General features: G+C 39.5%; 1 protein-coding gene across 3 annotated transcripts; it reads right to left on the bottom strand.

The window, feature by feature from the left end:
* Nucleotides 1-3568: 3568 nt before the first annotated feature.
* Cd1d (CD1d molecule) lies at nt 3569-12640 on the bottom strand. Of its 3 annotated transcripts, none has more exons than XR_007230052.3 (6): nt 12473-12639; nt 11942-12211; nt 11382-11660; nt 10666-10944; nt 9916-10020; nt 3569-9827 (listed from the first exon to the last, which is right to left on the bottom strand). XR_007230052.3 is itself a non-coding variant. In XM_048424714.3 (6 exons), the coding sequence occupies exons 1-6, from the start codon at nt 12531-12533 to the stop codon at nt 9806-9808; spliced, it is 1011 nt and encodes a 336-aa protein (XP_048280671.3). In that variant the 5' UTR covers nt 12534-12638; the 3' UTR covers nt 3569-9805. The 3 variants fall into 3 exon arrangements, 2 of the variants coding, with proteins under 2 accessions (XP_048280671.3, XP_048280672.3); XM_048424714.3 differs by having other exon boundaries at nt 9916-10015; nt 12473-12638; XM_048424715.3 differs by lacking the exon at nt 11942-12211 and having other exon boundaries at nt 9916-10015; nt 12473-12640.
* Nucleotides 12641-18567: the final 5927 nt, after the last annotated feature.

Raw genomic sequence — 18567 nt, 5'->3', positions numbered from 1 at the left:
CACAAACATCATAAGATAACATCCTATAACCAAAGGTAGTAAAACTTAAAATGTAATGTAACTTTAAGCCTGACCTCGAGGTTGTAAAAGCTCTTTGATCCACAGCTGGTGCTTGATTTTACTATAAGAGGAGGTTCAAAACCAGCCCCCCTGGCCACAGCGAAGAAGCCTGATCTCTGGCTGTGGTCACAGCTCTAGCTGATAAGCTTTGTGTGCCCCATGGTGATTTTTTTCCTCTGGAATAAAGCTTGATTCTTCTTTAATAGACTTTGGCAGTCTGTCATTCCATCATTGCACAATCCCTGCACCCAACAAGGGGTGAGTACTAATTAAACAGTTCAACAAGAGTTTTAGCCTGTTTACTTTCAATTCTGGTTCTTGAGTGGAATTTTCCAAATGGAACTGGCAGAACTTCAATCCATACTTTATAAACCATAAAATATGCAGGCAAGCTAAGGGGAACTGTAAGCATGCCGTCACGTAGTCGCTTGACGCTCTTTTGTTGTTGTTCTGGAGCTCAAGGGCCAAAATGGAGTCAATACGGGAGATGATGTTGATATTTATCCCTTATAGAACTTTATATATTTATCCTTTATACCTCCTATATATAAAACTGCACTAATAAAATAGCATTTTGTCCATACATGCTACACCATGAACACACATTGATAAGAGTTTTCAGTATTACTTTAGCAATAAAATTGTGGTATTGTATTGAAAGACCTGAGAAAAGGGAATGACATTTTAGCTCATATGTTTACCTAATAAGGCTTCTTACACTACGTTTTAAGTATTTTCAAGATCATACCACATTTTACCATAGCAGCTTCAGTTTAAATATGAAATTAATATCACACACAACAAAAGGAAGGTATTATCTTTCTGTGAGCAATCAGCTCAGTCTGCAGTTATAAAAACCCTTTAGGTGTTTGTCAAGATAACAAATGTCTACATATTTTGGTAAGCTCTGCTAAGAATTTGTTAAACTTGTTAAATGAGTTCATATTTGTAAAGTGCTTAAAATAGTGTTTAATAATAATTAGCAGTTTATAAGCTTTTTAATGTAAATTTTATATTGTTCATGAATTGGAGACACAACTTGCTTCATCTGCTTCTTTTTGATAAAGTGCTGATTATTTTCAGTTTTAGAATTTAGTTTTTTGTTCCCCAGTAGAGAGTCCTTCTATGTTCCCCAAAAGAGTTGCCCGAGCAATCCTCCTGCCTCAGCTCCCCTCTCCCTCCATGTTACCACAGAAACTCCTGTCCTAGAATTTAACACAGATGTCTCTGAAGAACTGAGCAAGGTGGCCAAGCTCAAGGCTCACATTGCTTTGTACCTTTCACACTTGCTTTATCAGGATTAAGGGGGTAAATCCATTAGCATGAGTCTTAATATCTCTAATGCTAAATACTAATGAGCTATAGTCCTTTCAAAGAGCTGTTTTGGGAGGCATTGGTGTTAGGAATATTTCCTAACACGAGCTCATTGCCAATGCAAAATTCCCAATCAAGCCGAATCAAAACAAGCCGAATTAAGAAATATCCAGGTTTAATGGGAGTTCTGCGCTCTCAGGTGGTCCTGAGGGGGAACTGGGAAGCCGTGGGAACGCGACCACCACTGGGAGGAAGGAAAAGGGACCACATGTTTCTCCTTTGGGGATCACTTAAATACCCTGGGGAAAGTGGTCCTGATCCCTGGTCTGCTGGGATTTGGAGCCCAGAGCAGGCCTGGGGGCTGGGATAGATGCGAGGGGCAGGGGCCTATGCTCCCAACTTGACATCCCAGACTCTCTGGATATAGGGGTGATAGAAAATTGGAATGGTGATTATGACAAACACTTAGGCTCTCTTTGGGAACAAAGGGCGTAGGCTCAAATCTGCCTACTTCCTGCAGGCATAGGGCGGTGTGGGGAAGGGAAGGGCTAGGTGTCCATGTTTAGTGAGAGGTGTGGCTGGAAAGGCATCCCATGACCTGTCATCCAGGAGAAGGCATCTATCTGTTCCTTGGGGGATATGAGAAGGCAGGTGTCTAGGAAAAAAATTGTTATCGCTAAAGATGAGTGTGTCAGAATGAGGAGCAGGTAGGCCCTTCATTGTGGCATCCTGGAAAACCGGAGGGTGTAAGGTCCTGTCTGCTGAACAGACCAAGTGTCCTGAGTAGGTGCCCGCTTGAGTCTGGAGAGATGGTACCAGCATGTGTGTCCCAGGAGTTTGGCAGCGGAGGGGGTGGTGAGGATTACCGTGTGAGGTCCTGTCCATCGAGGTTCGAGAGACCTACGAGTTAACTGTTTGAGGAGTACTCTGTCTCCTGGGGAGAGCGGGGCAGGTTTAGGGGCATTAGGGTCCACTGGTGTGGTGGCAGGAAGACAACTGTCTTCAAAAAACAACCTCACCAAACAAATTTCAGATCAAATTTCTCTCTCATAATGCTTTTCATAATTTTAAATATACATTTCATTGTTCAAATATATGTCACAGTCATTATACAATGTATGTATCTAAAATTTCTGTTTTCACAAACCTAAAGAATTCTTGTGAGTTCCAGGGAGCCAAATGAAAGGATCCACCTTAAATAGGTCAGATACATCCCCCTCAATTCCCTGGTCCTAAAATTTTTTTTCCTTAATTTAACTTGGTCCTCAGGTGGCCAAGTGCATGGCAGGGGAGACAGGGCAGCAGGGAGTCCATGCAGACCCAAAAATCACGTGTTTGTCCTCTGGTAGCCTACTTAAATACCCTGTGGGAGTGGTCCTGAACCCCTCACCCCCGGTCAGGACTTGGCATGCTGGGATTCGAAGTTCAGACCAAAGCAACTCCCATGTCAGGGAGGCTGGAATAGATGCCAGGGGCTGGGGTTACGCTCCCAACTTAACAGTACCATCATTTAAAGACAACAAAATATATATATTCTCCAATGAGGTGCAAAGGTAGTCACTAAATATACAAGAGTTGTAAAAATTTAGAAACATTAACTCTTAATTAAATTAAGATTTATTTTATTTTAAATTATGCATATACATGGAGTTGGTCTCTGTGCACTTGTGTACTATCTTGAAGCAGGAGGGGTTGTGATCCCCTGGAGCTGGAGTTACAGTGTGAGCAATCTGATACGGGAGCTAGGACCTGAGCTCCATTTCTCCGCAGCACCAGTGTGTGCTTTAAACCACGTCTCCAGAACCTCCCTAGATCCACCTTCAGTGTCTTTGGAAGAAACGAATGTACTACAGTAAGAAAAAAAGCTATGAAGTATGAGTTTTAGTTGTTTATTAAATCTATGATTCTGAGACTGTAAAGTAACTATTTTGGACAAAATTTCTAAAATAGTAACTATGCTACTTTCTAGTCACTTGTCTGTAAGAATAAAATCATGTGAACTTGTTTCCTGGGAACAGTATTTTTTTTTTATCTTATTTACTGATTTTGCTTTTTTTTCAAGATAAGGTTTCTCTGTGTCGCTCTGATTGTCCTGGAACTCACTCTGTATATCAGACTTTTCTTGAACTCAGAAATCCACCTGTCTCTGTCTCCTAAGTGCTGGGATTAAAGGCATATGTCACCAACACCGTGCTAAAGCAAGGGCTATTTTATTTCTTTTTTTAAAAAAATTTTCTCTGGTAACATTAAAAATGGAAAATTAACACAATAAAATGGTGTCACGTGAAGGGATTTGATGAAATTACAAATAACCACATTGCCTCCCTATTATAATCTTTCAAATGGGCAGTAAAATATCCCATGAGGTCCTCTATTCAGCTTTTATAAATGAAAAGAGCAGAACACTATATTTCATATGCACTACAATGAAATTTTTAAAGAAGATGGTTTTTTCACAAATGAAGATTGATATTAATTAACCTACCTATGTAGAGCTAAAGCTATAAAAAATTTACATAAAGTTTTAAGATAATTTTTTAAAAATATCAATAGGTATCTAACTGAGTTTGTAATTTGTTTGTTATTTTTGATTTTTGAGAGAAGATTTCTCTGTTTAACAGTTCTGGCTGTTCCAGAACTCACTCTGTAGACCAGAGACTTGTAATTCTGTTTTAAGAATCCAGAACCTTCACTATACAATAATATCAAAAGATCTTTCAATTAAAAAAGTATCAGCTCTGTGTCTTAATATTCCTAATATTTCAGTAAAATTTAGTCTACAAGAACAATAACATTTCCTCTTTGATTTGTTTAAAATGTCATATAACATATGATAGCATATGGGTGTTTCTTTCCCATGTTCCTTACCCTCTCTTCTTTGTGGGACTTTTGTTTATTTGTTTTTCCATATGAGGAAAAACTTAAGATCTCTAGATAGGGTTTCATTTTGAAGATTTAATATCATAGAAAGTATTTTTTCACAAGCTTTTAGAAAATCACCACTAGTGGAAATTCCTAACATATTATGTTTTCATAAATATATTATGTTTTTATAAAACTAACATATGCATGGAGTACAGAGTTAAACAAAGAACTCTCAACAGAGGAATCTAAAACGGCTGAAAGACACTTAAGGAAATGTTCAACATCCTTAGTCATCAGAGAAATGCAAATCAAAACAACTCTGAGATTCCATCTTACACCTGTAAGAATGGCCAAGATCAAAAAAAAAATGACAACTTATGCTGGAGAGGTTGTGGGGTAAAGGAAACACTTCTGCATTGCTGGTGGGAATGCAAGCTGGTACAGTCCCTTTGGATGTCAGTGTGGCGATTTCTCAGAAAATTAGGAAACTACCTTCCTCAAGACCCAGTAATACCATTTTTGGGCATATATCCAAAGAATACTCAATTGTGCCACAAGGACATGTGCTTAACTATGTTCATAGCAGCTTGTTTGTCATAGCCAAAACCTGGAAACAACCTAAATGCCCCTCAACCAAAGAATGGATAGGGAAAATGTGGTACGTTTACACAAGGGAGTACTACACAGCAGAAAAAATAACAACATTTTGAATTTTGAAGGAAAATGGATGGAGCTAGAAAACGTCATTTTGAGTGATGTAACCCAGACACAGAAAGACAATTATCACACGTATGCATTCACAGGTAGCTTTTAAACATAAAGCAAAGAAAACCAGCCTACAAACCACAATCTCAGAGAAATTAGACAACAATGAGGACACTAAGAGAGACATACATAGATCTAATCTACATGGGAAGTAGAAAAAGACAAGGTCTCCTGAGTAAATTGGGAGCATGGGGACCTTAGGGGAGGATTGAAGACGGGAGGGGAGAGGCAGGGACGGGAGAGGCAGGGAGGGGAGAGGCAGGGAGGGGAGAGGCAGGGAGGGGAGCAGGGAAAAATGATGAGCTCAGTAAAAATCAATAAAAAACAAAAAACAAGAAAAAGCAACAAGTGCTCTTAACTGCTGAAAAACAAAAAGACTCCATCCTTCTACTGCATACAAGAAACACACCTGAACATTAAAGACAGACATCACCTCAGAGTAAAGGGTTGGGAAAACAAATTCCAATCAAATGGACCTAAGAAACAATCTGGTATAGCTCTCCTATTATCTAACAAAAGAGACTTCAAACTAAAATCAATCAAAAGAGAAAAAGAAGGACATTTCATATTAGGAAAAGTACTTTAAGAGGAAATCTCAGTACTGAACATCTATGCCTCAAAGGCAAGGGCACCCTCGTATGTAAAAGACATGCTACTAAAGCTTAAATCACATATTAAACTTCACACACCTATAGTGGGGGATTTCAACATCCCACTCTCACCACTGAACACGTCTGCCAGACAGAAACTTAACAGAGAAATAAGAGAAATAAAAGATGTTATAACTCAAATAGAATTAACAGATATCTGTAGACCATTCCATCCAAACATAAAAGAATATAGCTTCTTCTTGGCACCTCAAGAAACCTCAAAAATTACCACATGCTCGGCAACAAAGCAAATCCTCAACAGATACAATAAAAATTTGGAAAAACTCTATGAATCTTATCAGATCACTATGGCTTAAAATTAGAATTCAACAGCAAAACTAATTTCAGAAAGCCCACAAACACGTGGAAATTAAACAATGCTCACCTGAGCAATCAATGGGTCAAGGAAGAAATTAAAGACTTTCTAAAATTCAACAAAATAGAAATAAAGAAAACAATACAAAGAATCAATGAGACCAAGAGTTAGTTCTTTGAGAAAAATCAACAAAATAGACAAACTTTATGCAAACTAACCAAAAGGCAGAGAGAGAATATCCAAATTAACAAAATCAGAAATGAAAAGGGGACATAACTATAGATGTGGAGGAAATACAGAGAATCATCAGGTCATATTTCGAAAACCTGTACTCCACAAAATTGGAAAACTTAAAGGAAATGGACAACTTTCTGAATAAATATTATTTACCAAAATTAAATCAAGACCAGATAAGCAAATTAAACAAATATAACTACTGAAGAAATAGAAACAGTCATCAAAAGTCTCCCAACCAAAAAAAGCCCAGGACCAGAAATCTTCTACAAGATTTTCAAAGAAGAGCTAATACCAATACTCCTCAAATTGTGCCACAAAATTGAAATAGAAGGAACATTGCCAAACTCTTTTCATGAGGCTGCAATTACCCAGATACCCAAACCACACAAAGACATTACTAAGAAAGAAAATTACAGATCAATCTCATTAATGAACATTGATGCAAAAATATCCAAAAAAATGCTGACAAACCAAATCCAAGACACATCAGAAAAATCAACCACCATGACCCATTAGGCTCCATCCCAGAGATGCAGAGATAGTTCAATATATGAAAATATGTCAAGGTAATCTACTATGTAAACAAACTGAAAAAGAAAGTGCACGAACACCTCATTAGATGTTGAAAAAGCTTTTGACAAAATACAACATCACTTCATGATGAAGGTCTTGGAGAGAGCAGGGATACAAGGAGCGTACCTAAACATAATAATATACAGCTAGTCAACAGCCAACATCAAACTATATGAAGAAAAACTCAAAGCAATCCCACTGAAATCAGGAACAAGACAAGGTTGTCCACTATCTCCAAATCTATTCAGCATAGTACTTGAGGTTCTAGCCAGAACAATAGGGAAAAGAGGAAATCAAGGGGATACAAATCGGAAAAGAAGAAATCAAACCCTCACTATTTGCTAATGATATGACAGTTTACAAAAGTGACCCCAAAAATTCCACCAAGAAACTTTTACAACTCATAAATACCTTCAGTAATGTAGCAGGATACAAGATTAACTCAAAAATGAATCAGTGGCCCTCCTTATACAGATGATAAATGGACTGAGAAAGCAACTAGAGAAACATCGCCTTTCACAATAGCCACAAATAACAAAAAATATCTTGGTGTAACTCTAACCAAACAAGTAAAAAACCTGTAAGACTCGAACTTTAAGTCTGTGAAGAAAGAAATTGAAGAAGACACCAGAAAATGGAAAGATCCCCCCTGCTCTTGGGTAGGTAAAATTAACACAGTAAATGGCAATCTTACCTAAAGCAATCTACAAATTTAATGCAAAGTCCATTAAAATCCCAGCAAAATCTTCACAGACCTTGAAAGAACAATACTCAACTTCTTATGGAAAATCAAAAACATCCAAGATAGCAAAAACAATTCTATACAATAAAGGAACTTCTGGAGGCATCACAATCTCTGACTTCAAACTCTACTACAGAGCTACAGTACTGAAAACAGCCTGGTATTGACATAAAAACCAACAGTAGGACCGATGGAACTGAATCGAAGACCGGATATCAATCTAAACACCTACAAATACCTGATTTTTGACAAAGAAGCAAAAAACATAAAATGGGAAAAAAAGCATATTTAGCAAATGGTGCTAGCATAACTAGATATCAACATGTAGAAAAATGAAAATAGATTCATATCTATCATCATGCACAAATCTCAAGCCCAAATGGATCAAAGACCTCTACCTAAAACCAATCACACTGAACCTCACAGAAGAGAAAGTGGGAAGTACACTTCAATGCATTGGCACGGGAGACCCCTTCCTAAATATAACTGCAGAAGTACTGACCCTGAGAGCAACAATTAATAAATGGGACCTCCTGAAATTGAGAAACTTTTGCAAAGCAAAGGACACAGTCAACAGGACAAAACAGCAGCCTATAGCATACGAAAAGATCTTCACCAACCCCATATCGGATTGAGGACTGATCACCAAAATATACAATGAACTCAAGAAAGTTGACTTCAAAAGAACAAATAATTCAATAAAAAATGGGGTACAGGTCTAAACAGAGAACTCTCAACAGAGGAATCTAAAATGGCTGAAAGATACTTAAGGGAATGCTCAACGTCCTTAGCCATAAGAGAAATGCAAATGAAAACAACGTTGAGATTCCATTTTACACCTGTAAGAATGTCCAAGATTATAAACACTGATGACAGCTTATGCTGGAGAGGCTGTGGGGTAAAGGGAGCACTCCTGCATTGCTGGTGGGAGTGCAAACTTGTACAGCTGCTTTGGAAATCAGTATGATGTTTCCCAGAAAATTAGAAAACAACCTACCTCAAGATCAGCAATATCACTTTTGGGTATATACCCAAAGGATGTTTTATCATACCACAGGGCATGTGCTAAACTATGTTCATAGCAGTGTTATTTGTCATAGCTAGAACCTGGAAATAACCTAGATGCCCGTCAACTGAAGAATGAATAAAGAAGATGTGGTACATTTACACAATGGAGTACTACACATTGGAAAAAAATAATGACATCTTGAAATTTGTGGGCAAATGGATGGATCAAGCAAACATATTGAGTGTGGTAACACAGACCAAGAAAAGCAAAGATAAGATGTACTCACAAGTGGCTTTTAGACATAAAGCAAAGACTGCCCTACTGTTTCCTTCTCAGACAGGAAAAAAAGAAAAGAAAAAAAGCCTTGAGTTCCCTTCTAAATCTATGAATTACATTACTGCAAAAGAGACATTGTGTCCCACTATGACTGTATGAACTCATTACGTCAACTCTTTTCTACTCACCTGCTAATGCAATTCCAGATAGTGCCATGGGCTTGTAACTTGACCTTCACTAAATGGGATGTTGGGGTACATTTCAAATGCAAATTATAGCAGTGTTTGAGGGAAATATCTTAAGGTAAGAAGGTATATACTATGACTTCTTTTTAAAATACAGTGATTCCAAGTAAAACCCCAGGAGACCTCATAAATTTTGTTTTAAAGAGAATACACCTGTCAGTCATAAATGCATGTTTACCATAGAGGCTCTGTCCTAAGATTGTCATTATGACATTTAGGACAAATATTTTCTTTAAAAAAGCCACAACTGGAAGCCCTTGCGTTGTCATTAGGTGTACATCCAGCACGTGTGGATCTAAGATATCAAACAGTGCTGATATTTGCAAAATTTGAGTTTACTTTAAAATCTGTATGTCGCCTCTCCTCTCAAATAAGTACGTCTAGGTTTCTTGAAACCTGCAGAGTTCAGCCATGTTGGCATTGGACTTTACACTTTTCAACAAACTTGGAACCATTGGTTTGGGCAGGATCTGTGCTTTCCAGTTCAGTGCAAATCCCATAAAATACTGCCCACAGCTCGTTCTTGGCAGGTATGTGTATTTGCAATTGTGTTTGTTCCAAACCACCTGGGCTTTTATAAACTTGTAACACAATGAAAAAGAAATTAATTTTTAAAGTACATGTTGAAAGGTGCGCGGGTTGCTCTTCACTTTCTTCAAGGCTCTTTTATTCTCCTCGGTTCCTCAGCAACCAGGACTGAAGTCCGAGAAGCTGGATGGTCTGAGTCTCAGGAAAGGCAGGTGTAAGGAAGACCTACAGGACGTCTTGATAGGAGCTGAGAGAAAAGAGAGGCCATTAGGAAAGAAAAGGAGGTAACAAAGCAGAGATGTTGAGGAAAGGAACACATGAAAGAGGAGACTTACCAGCGCTTCTTGGTGTAGAACACATAATAGATTATAGCACATATTAGTACTGCTAGTAATACTAGACCGACGATCAAACCCGTGGATAAATTTCTGCCATCTGCTCTGGAAGAATACAAGGTATCACTAAACGAAGAACCCAGACCTATTTCAAGTTCCCTATTCTGAGCACATGTGAGGAAGCCATGCCATTGTTTTTTCTTTATTTAAACTCTATCCTTTTAGTTTTCGTGAGTTTAGACTGACCATCTATTGTCAGGATCTGACTGTATGCTATTGAGACAGATGTGAATCTGTCTACCCACAGCTCTTGAATTTCATGAATGACTTTCGGTGGTTTCCTTATCCTAGCACTGACCTCTTTATCTATAAAGTCAGAAAAGTATTTGCTTCAAAGCTAAGTGATGAAATGATATGTTGGTAACAGAGTGGTCAGTGCTCACACAGGAGGCATTCAATAACCTACAGCTATGCCTAGGGCCCTGGATCTTCTATCCTGGGGAATGTTTCTGGCTGAAATTCTTTATTTGCCCTTTGATCTTCTGAGATTCTGGGTCTACTTTCTTCTTACATATAGAACATCTTACCTCAAATTTACTGGGATTGATTTCTGTATCTAGAATTCCCTCCTTCTCTCTCTCCTATAATAGTTATGGGTTTCATACCTGAAACTCAGGTTGTTCAGTTCTTACTCCATGCTTGAATGGTACCTCTACTTGCTCTCAACCTAGGCTACAGGTTTTTTCTTACCCCAATAGCGGATGATATCCTGTCCTCGTAGACTGCTGTGTTTCACCCAGCAGGCCAGGCCAGCCTCCTTTCCAGCCTCCACATCCAGGGTTGCTCGGAGATACCATGTCTCATCAGCATTGGGCAGGTAGTCACTCCTCTGAGTACTATTTTGCTCCTGCTCATCCTTTATCCACATCACCCACACAGGCTTTGGGTAGAATCCAGAGACATGACACACCAACTGTAGATGACCATGCTTAGGACTGAGGCCACTGGACAACGAGACCACAGGCTTCTCTATACCCAGAAAGAGAATATAAATATTTTTAAAGCAAGAACATTTATATTAGAGGCTCAGGAAATCCTATCAAGTTCATGCTTTCCACAGGTCCACTTCTGGAGATTATGTTGCCTATTAGGTTAAATCCATTTGTATCACTGTGACTAGGGAAACCATCCCTGATACTCCTACCCTTTCCCTGAACCAAGTGTTCCAGAAACAGTAGTGCTCTGTACCCTAGAACACCCTGAGTTCAGCTGATATAGCATGTTTCATAGACCACCTGGCTCATTTCTAATCTCCAGTGTTTTTTTTTAACTCAATAAGAGTGAGTGCCAGTGAAAAGAATAAACGCCACATGTCTTATTCACCTCCTTCTAGGCCTTGCCCTTTCTCTAAAGCTTGCAGTGATGGGAAAACATAGGGGGAGCTGGGGTGAGGCTAGCAGGCTGACCTTGCTTCTCTAGCTCTGACTTCCCTGCCTCCAGGAGGCCATGGACAAACTGGGGGCAGAGGTCGTACAGAAGCCATTGCAGCGTTTCCAATGTCCCACGATCACCGTTGAGCACTTCAATGACAAACGCTGTCCAAGGTGGGGCATCTGGGGCCTTCTGAAAGGAAGTTCCATGAAAACTCAGGATATATTCCCCTTGATATGCTGCATAGAAAAAGCTTTCCGAAACGTTCTCAGAGTACACGTCACACCCAGCAGACAACTGGATCTCAACAGGATCTGTAAAGGGGAGCATGTAGAGATCTAAGAATGGTTAAGAAGTTTGGAAGAGCGAAGAAATTGGCATGGAGATAACAGTTATGTCCCAGTTGAGGGAAATGATTACGGTATCCTGGAGCAGAGACAGGGATTATTTTCAGAAGAGACAAGGATCTCTCTAGACAGAAGTGAAAATCTTAAGGGTGGAGAAAAAAGAGAATCTCATCAAGTTATCCAGTTAGGGGTTTGGGGTTCTGTCTCACCCACTAGGTACCTTTTCAGGGCTCCATCCCTCCACTCACAGTGTATATTAGGCACCATTTTGACAAATTCCCGTATGTCCCTGGTAAAGCTTAATCGATAAATTTGAAATATACGCTGCAAGTTCTTCCACTGTTGGTCACTGAATTTGCCCGGGGACCAGGGCTTCACGAAGTCAATGGTGTCTGAGGCATTGCTCCACCGGTGCGTTTGCAGATCCCCCAGCCAGGCCAAGCCATCTGTGCTTGAGCAACTACTGTTTGGGAAGGAAGAGATCTGCAGGCAGCGGAAGGGGAAATTCTTTTGCTGGGCTGAAAACAATGATAACCAAATAAGCACAGTAAGCAACCAAGTTGGCAGGCAGGTTGTTAGAAAACAGCCTTAGCTGGGCTTGTGAAGGGAGGGTAGGGTTCAGAACTGCATTTAGCTCTGAGCCAGATCAGCATACTTTCTTCCCATCAGTGTGCTTCAAGCCCGCCAAGGTCCACCTCCACCCACCCAGGACCACAGCACTGCTAGCCCAGCACTCTCTTCCTTCTTCTCCAGACGCGTCTGTGCGCACTTCTACTCACCTTCAGATTGTACCCAGACCCACGGAAACACCCAAAACAGCAGGCACGTTAGGTACCGCATGGCGCGAGAGGTTTACACAACCGTAGGCTGGGACTTCTGCACTTTTCTCTTTGCACTGCCTGAGGAAAACAGCTCTGGGCTTTTGGCAAAGAGCCCGCCAAATCCGGAAGAGCAGGCTCTGGTAAATTAGTCTTTAACAAAGTCGCCCCCTCGTGGTTGAGTGTTGGAATGCAGCTTTAATAGGCACCTCTGAGCAATCAAATTTTCTCAGCCTTCTTCCCTTACACTAAGGAAAGAGGTTGAAACCGACTTGCCATCTCAATGTTAAAAGTGAGACGTAATGCCGTATTTGTGTTACAACTCCGATGATATTAAAAATGCAAGGGGAGAGAGAAAAGGAGAAAAGTTTCAACCTGGCTGGCAGTGGCTATCTGCAGGCACTATTTTGTTTTACAGTTCTGACTCCTTCCAGTTCTCCACACGTTTAGAATAAATGAGGATAGACATGATTCTCACAGCGGTACACTGAGAGGATAAGACCGGGTGGGCTAAGTTTCTTCACAGCATTTGTAACCCCAAGTCTCTTGTATCAGTGTTCCCCAGACTCTTCCCCCTTAGCCTGGTCTGTTCTCAGCTTGCCTTGTGTCTTTGTCTTCCCTGGCTGCATTTCAGGAGAGTACAGGTGTGTTTTATTTTATTGCACTATATCATGATTTGTGCAAATTGAAGACTTGTGGCAATCTGATGTGAAGAAAAGCTAAGAGTGACAAGATGTGCACACTCATTGGGCCATAGCACAGGGGAAACGTGCTGTGTATCTGCACACAAGAATCTTTCCTTCAGGTTCCCTGCCCTCTGGCCTACCTTGCCTACTGGCTTCTTCCTCTGCCTTCCCACCCACTCTCAATGATCTCAAGTTTGTGAGAATGGAGATAGGATTACAAGGTGTGCCCGTGATTTGGTCACTCCCTATTTCTCACGCTGGAAAGAAGCAGTGACAAAACAGTTACTCAGAACTATGAGCTACCCCAAGAGAGAAGTCATCACTGGTAAAGCAGACTCCCACAGCCACCAGATACCGTCTTCCCCATTCCTTTTTATTCTCTCCTTTGTCAGCTTGCTCTGTCTCTTTGTCCTGTCTCTTAAGTGGGTCTTCTTCTCTTCATCTCCACCTTCATCGTCCCCCTAACCTCCTGTTTCGTCTGTATGGAAACAACCTTCTTGGGAAGAAAACGTCATCATCAGGATGGCCTAGAGGAGCATCCTGGTCCTGGTCCTGTGTGCCTTTGAGGGTCAGCTGGGACCCTTCTCTCAGCCTCACATGCTCCAGTATCTTAGATGCAACTTCTTCCTGACTAAGATCTCTGCACAAATAGGTACCTTAGGGAACTCATGCTTCCAAGCCCATGCCTAGCTGTTTGCACTCTGACTAAACCCCAATGTTGTTTTCTCGGAAGAGCCTTCTCAAGCTTCCCAGGCGGCGTGAGCGAAGACAGAAGAGCTAGAACAGCCCCATCTCCACACCCTGCACAGAGGCTAGCTTTATGGGCCTTTCTTCCTAACACATAGGCCTTGTAATTACAGAAGTGTTAGTTCATCTGCTTCTTTGTTCTTTCTATAATCACTTTTAGGGATATCAGAACATAAGGTTCACATCTCCTGACCAGGACTCCTTCCATTCTGCTTTCGTTAATTTTACTCCTGCTGTATCCCATTGTTGTAAGAGTCCTGAGGGTAGGTTTTCTCTTCTAGGCTGGGGCCTTGAGGGTGGCTCTAATCAACTAGACCTTATTTTACTGGATATTGCTCCCAGAACAGTCTGAAATGACAATGAAAAGTTTTGTTTACAAATAAAAGGTTAGTTGGGTGTGGTGGTACATGTTTGTAATCCCAGCACTTGGGAGGTGGAAACAGGCAACTCTCTGCTGCAGTTCCTGCTCCCTCAATGATGTAAATTTAAACAAACCCTTTCCTCTCTAAGCTGCTTTTGGCCATGGTACTTTAATATCAGTAGTGGAAACTTTAAGTCAGCCTGTCATAATCCCTTTTCACCTTTGTAGTTTCTGCAGTTATTCTGGGTTATATGCTCACATCTGAAGTTTGGGAGCCTTGAAATAGAGGAGCAAGATCATGCAGTCTTTTGGGATCTGATTTACCTCACTGAATACAATGCTTTCTATGTCCATCCATTTACCTGCAAATGTCACGATTTCGTTTTTTAAAAAAATATTTATTATTTATTATGTATACAATATTCTGTCTGTGTATATGCCTGCAGACCAGAAGAGGGCACCAGACCCTGTTACAGATGGTTGTGAGCCACCATGTGGTTGCTGGGAATTGAACTCAGGACCTTTGAAAGAGCATGCAATGCTCTTAACCTCTGAGTCATCTCTCCAGCCCAACGATCTTGGTTTTTTATAGTTGAATAGGATTGTATAGTGTTTATGTCCCACATCTCCATTATCCCTTGTCAGCTGAGAAAACATTTAGGTTGTTTCCATTTCTTTTTTTTTCCACTTCAGAACAACATTTAATTTTATTTTAGTAAATCATGGCATTTTTTTCTGTGAAAAGAAAAACTATTAAAGTTATTTCTTGCGAATAAGACTTTATTTTTAAATTAAACCAAATTTAGGTGACATTTTATATTCTGTCAATTCACTCTTAAGATTTATATTTTCAATCCAAGAGTCATAGAAATTAAAATACATTGAGGCAAGTCACTAGTGATAAGATGCTATCTTATTCAAACACCATTCCCTTCTTTTCTCAGTTTCTAGAGGGGTCTCTTTATTTAATATTTCCCCTAAGAGCAGCAATGGTATAATTCTGGTTCTTCTCACATGTGTTACTCTGACCTATTTATTTTATTTTTTATTAAAAATTTTCACCTCCTGCCCTCCTCCCATTTCCCTGCCCCTCCCTCCATTCCCCCTCTCCCTTCCTCTCCAGTCCAAAGAGCAATCTGGGTTCCCTGCCCTGTGGGAAGTCCAAGGACCTCCCCACTCCATCCAGGTCTAGGAAGGTGAGCATCCAAAACAAACCAGGCTCCCACAAAGACAGTCCATGCAGTAGAATCAAAACCCAGTGGCATTGTCCTTGGCGTCTCAGTCAGCCCTCATTGTCAGCCATATTCAAAGAGTCCAGTTTGATCAGGTTGTTTCCGTTTCGTAGTTATTATGAGGAGTAACAAACACGGCAGAGGAAATATCAGTGGGGTAGGATGCCGTGTCCTCTGAACATGTGCCAAGCAGTGGTATAGCCGGGTCATGTGCTGCGTTTATTTTTAGCCTTTTGAGAATTCTCCAAACTGTATTCTAGAGTGAATGCACCAGTTTACAAAGCCACCAGGAGTGAATGAGGGTTTCCATTCACCACATTTTCTCCAGCTTTATGTGTGTGTGTGTGTGTGTGTTTTATCATTGCCTTTAGATTGGGGTGAGATGAAACCCCAAAGTTGTTTCTATTTGTATTTTCCTAAATGCTAAAGATGATGAACATTTACCAAAATATTAGCCATTCTTATTTCTCTGTCTGAGAATTCTTCTTCTGGGTCTTTAATGTTTTGAGGGGTTATATATATATATATATATATATATATATATATATATATATATTCTCTTGCTCTTAAAGCTCTATTAAATGAATAGCTGGAAAGATTTTTCCCCACTCTACTGGCCTCCTCTTTACTGATTTTTTTTTTATTGGGCAGAAGCCTTTTGGTTTTATGAGGATCCCACTTGTCATTTTTGGCTTAATTCCTGGGCATTAGAGCTCTATTTGGAAGGCCCTTTCCTACACCTGTATCCTGTAATCTTGCCTTGGCAGTCCTTCAGCTGTTTCAGTGTTTCAGGTTTTACCCTGAGTTCTTGAGTGCATTTGGAATTAGCTTTTGTGCAAGATGGAAGATGTGGGCATTATTTCATTCTTCTACATGTCGACATTCAGTTTTTCCAGAATCATTTGTTGAGGGTGCTATCCTTTCTCCAGTGTGTGTTTTTGGTGTCTTTGTCGATTATCCAGATTACTGTAGTTTGTGTATACTTATGTTTGGGTTTTCTATTTAGTGTAATTGACCTATATGCCTATTTCTGTGCCGGTTCCATCTTATTTTATCACGTTGGCTCTGTAATGTGTTTTGAGCTGGAATGGTAATTGCTCTAGCACTTCTGCTGTTACCCTTGTGCTCTTTTGTTTCTGTCAAGGATTACCTTGGTTATCAGGTGATTCCGTATGAATTTCAATTTCTTTGGGGAAATGAGATGGGAATTTTTATGCAGATGGTAATGGACCTTTAATAGGTTTGGGTAAGGTGATCATTTCTACAGCATTAGGTCTATTGATCCTTGAGCATGAGGTGCGAGGCTCCAGTGTCTCAGCCAATTTCTTTCTCAATCTCTTTCTCCAGAGTTTTTATTACGGGCACCTTTTTATCTCCTTACTTAGGTTTATTCCTAGATATTTCATTGTCTTTGAGACTATTGTGAATGGGAGTATGTCTGTGATATCTTTCTCTGCAAGTTAATTGTTGTTGCCATATAGAAAGGCTGTTAATTTTAATAGGTTTGTTTTGTATTTTGCCACTTTGCTGAAATCGAAGGTTTTTTTTGGTGGAATTTTTGGAGTATCACATTATCTGCAAACAGGGATAGTTTTACTTCTTTTCCTATTTCTACCCCTTTACTTTCCTTCTCTTGTCTTGTTGTTCCAGCTTTGTGCTTCAGATACTATATTGAAGAGGAGTGGGGATAGTGGGCAGCCTTGTCTCATTCCTGATTTTAATGGTATTGCTTTGAATTTCCCCCATTTAGGATGTTGACTGTGGATTTGTCATATATCAGCTTTATGATATTGAGATACATTCCCTCCCACCCTCTCTAGCACTTTATCATGAAGGCATGTTGGACTTTGACAAAAACATTTTCTGCATCTATTGAAATGACCATGTGATTTTTGTCATTAATTCCATTTGTGTGACTTATTACCCTGATAGTGATTTTCATGTGCTGAACTGTCGCTGAATGTCTGTGATAAATTCAACTTGGTCTTGGTAGATAATATTTCTTTTATTTGCCTGTATTCAGTTTGCAATGATTTTATTAAGGATATTTGATTTTATGTTCATTGTCTTGGCTTGTAGTTTTTGCTTTTTCATATTATCTTTACCTAATTTGGATATTGGAGTGATACTGGTTTCATAGAAAGTGTTTGGAAGTGTTTCAACTGCTTTTTTAAAAAAACATTTGTAACTGGGTGGTGGTAATGGTGCATACCTTTAATCCCAGCACTAAGGAGGCAGAGGCAGGAAGATCTCTGTGAGTTCAAGGCCAGCCTGGTCTACAAAGCGAGTTCTAGAACAGCTAGGGCTATTACATAGAAAAAAACCTGTCTGAAAAATCAAATTAAAATAATAATAATTTAAGAAGAATTGGATATAGATCTTTTATGTAAGTCTGTCAGAATTATGCTAGTTTCTTTTTTAGTTGGAAGACTTTTTATTACTGTTTCAATCTCCTCATTTGTTATGGGTCTTTTACGTTATTAACCTTTTCTTGGTTTAACTTTGCTGGTTTGGTTGAATGTAGAAATATATCCATTTATTTTAGATTTTCCAAATTAATGGAGTACATGGTGTCAAAGTATTCCCATCTATATTCTGAATTTCTTTCATGTCCATTGTTTTTGGTTTATTTCTGATTCTGATAATTTGGGTCCTCTTTTTCTTTGGACTAGTTGGGCCAAGTTTCTGTTGATTTTCTTGTTTATCATCTCGAGAATCTGCTCTTAGATCCACTGATTCTTTTATTGTTCTCTTTGCTTCTATTTCTGCTTTGATATTTATTTCTTGCTATCTAATGTATTTTGGATTGGTTTATTCTTGTTTTTCCAGCTCTTTGGGTTGTGTTAGTAAGTCTTTTCTTTGCTCTTTCTGATGTCTTTAAAAATAGGACAGAGGGTTCTTTTTGCTGTATTTTCATTTTTGTTTAGTTCCAGGATATTTTTTCTCTTCTTATTTCTTCTATTTTCTATTCATCATTCAGTGATGCATTGTTTAATCTCCATTAATTTGTGTACTTATTAGAGACTTGTT

Source organism: Myodes glareolus, chromosome 20, assembly GCF_982192425.1.
Source record: "Myodes glareolus chromosome 20, mMyoGla1.1, whole genome shotgun sequence".
NCBI classification, from domain to species: domain Eukaryota; kingdom Metazoa; phylum Chordata; class Mammalia; order Rodentia; family Cricetidae; genus Myodes; species Myodes glareolus.
The sequence above is the reverse complement of the archived record's forward strand: the minus strand, read 5'-3'. Positions and strand labels throughout refer to the sequence as shown.

What these genes read in the sequence shown, in the direction of transcription:
- Cd1d (XM_048424714.3), bottom strand. Translation starts at nt 12,533, where the DNA reads ATGCGGTACCTAACGTGCCTGCTGTTTTGGGTGTTTCCGTGGGTCTGG. An exon ending in GTCAGAGCTAGAGAAGCAAG is followed by an intron (nt 10,945 to 11,381) that starts GTCAGCCTGCTA and finishes TTCTGGGTATAG; the next exon opens with AGAAGCCTGTGGTCTCGTTG. An exon ending in GGATATCATCCGCTATTGGG is followed by an intron (nt 10,016 to 10,665) that starts GTAAGAAAAAAC and finishes CTTCCAGAGCAG; the next exon opens with ATGGCAGAAATTTATCCACG.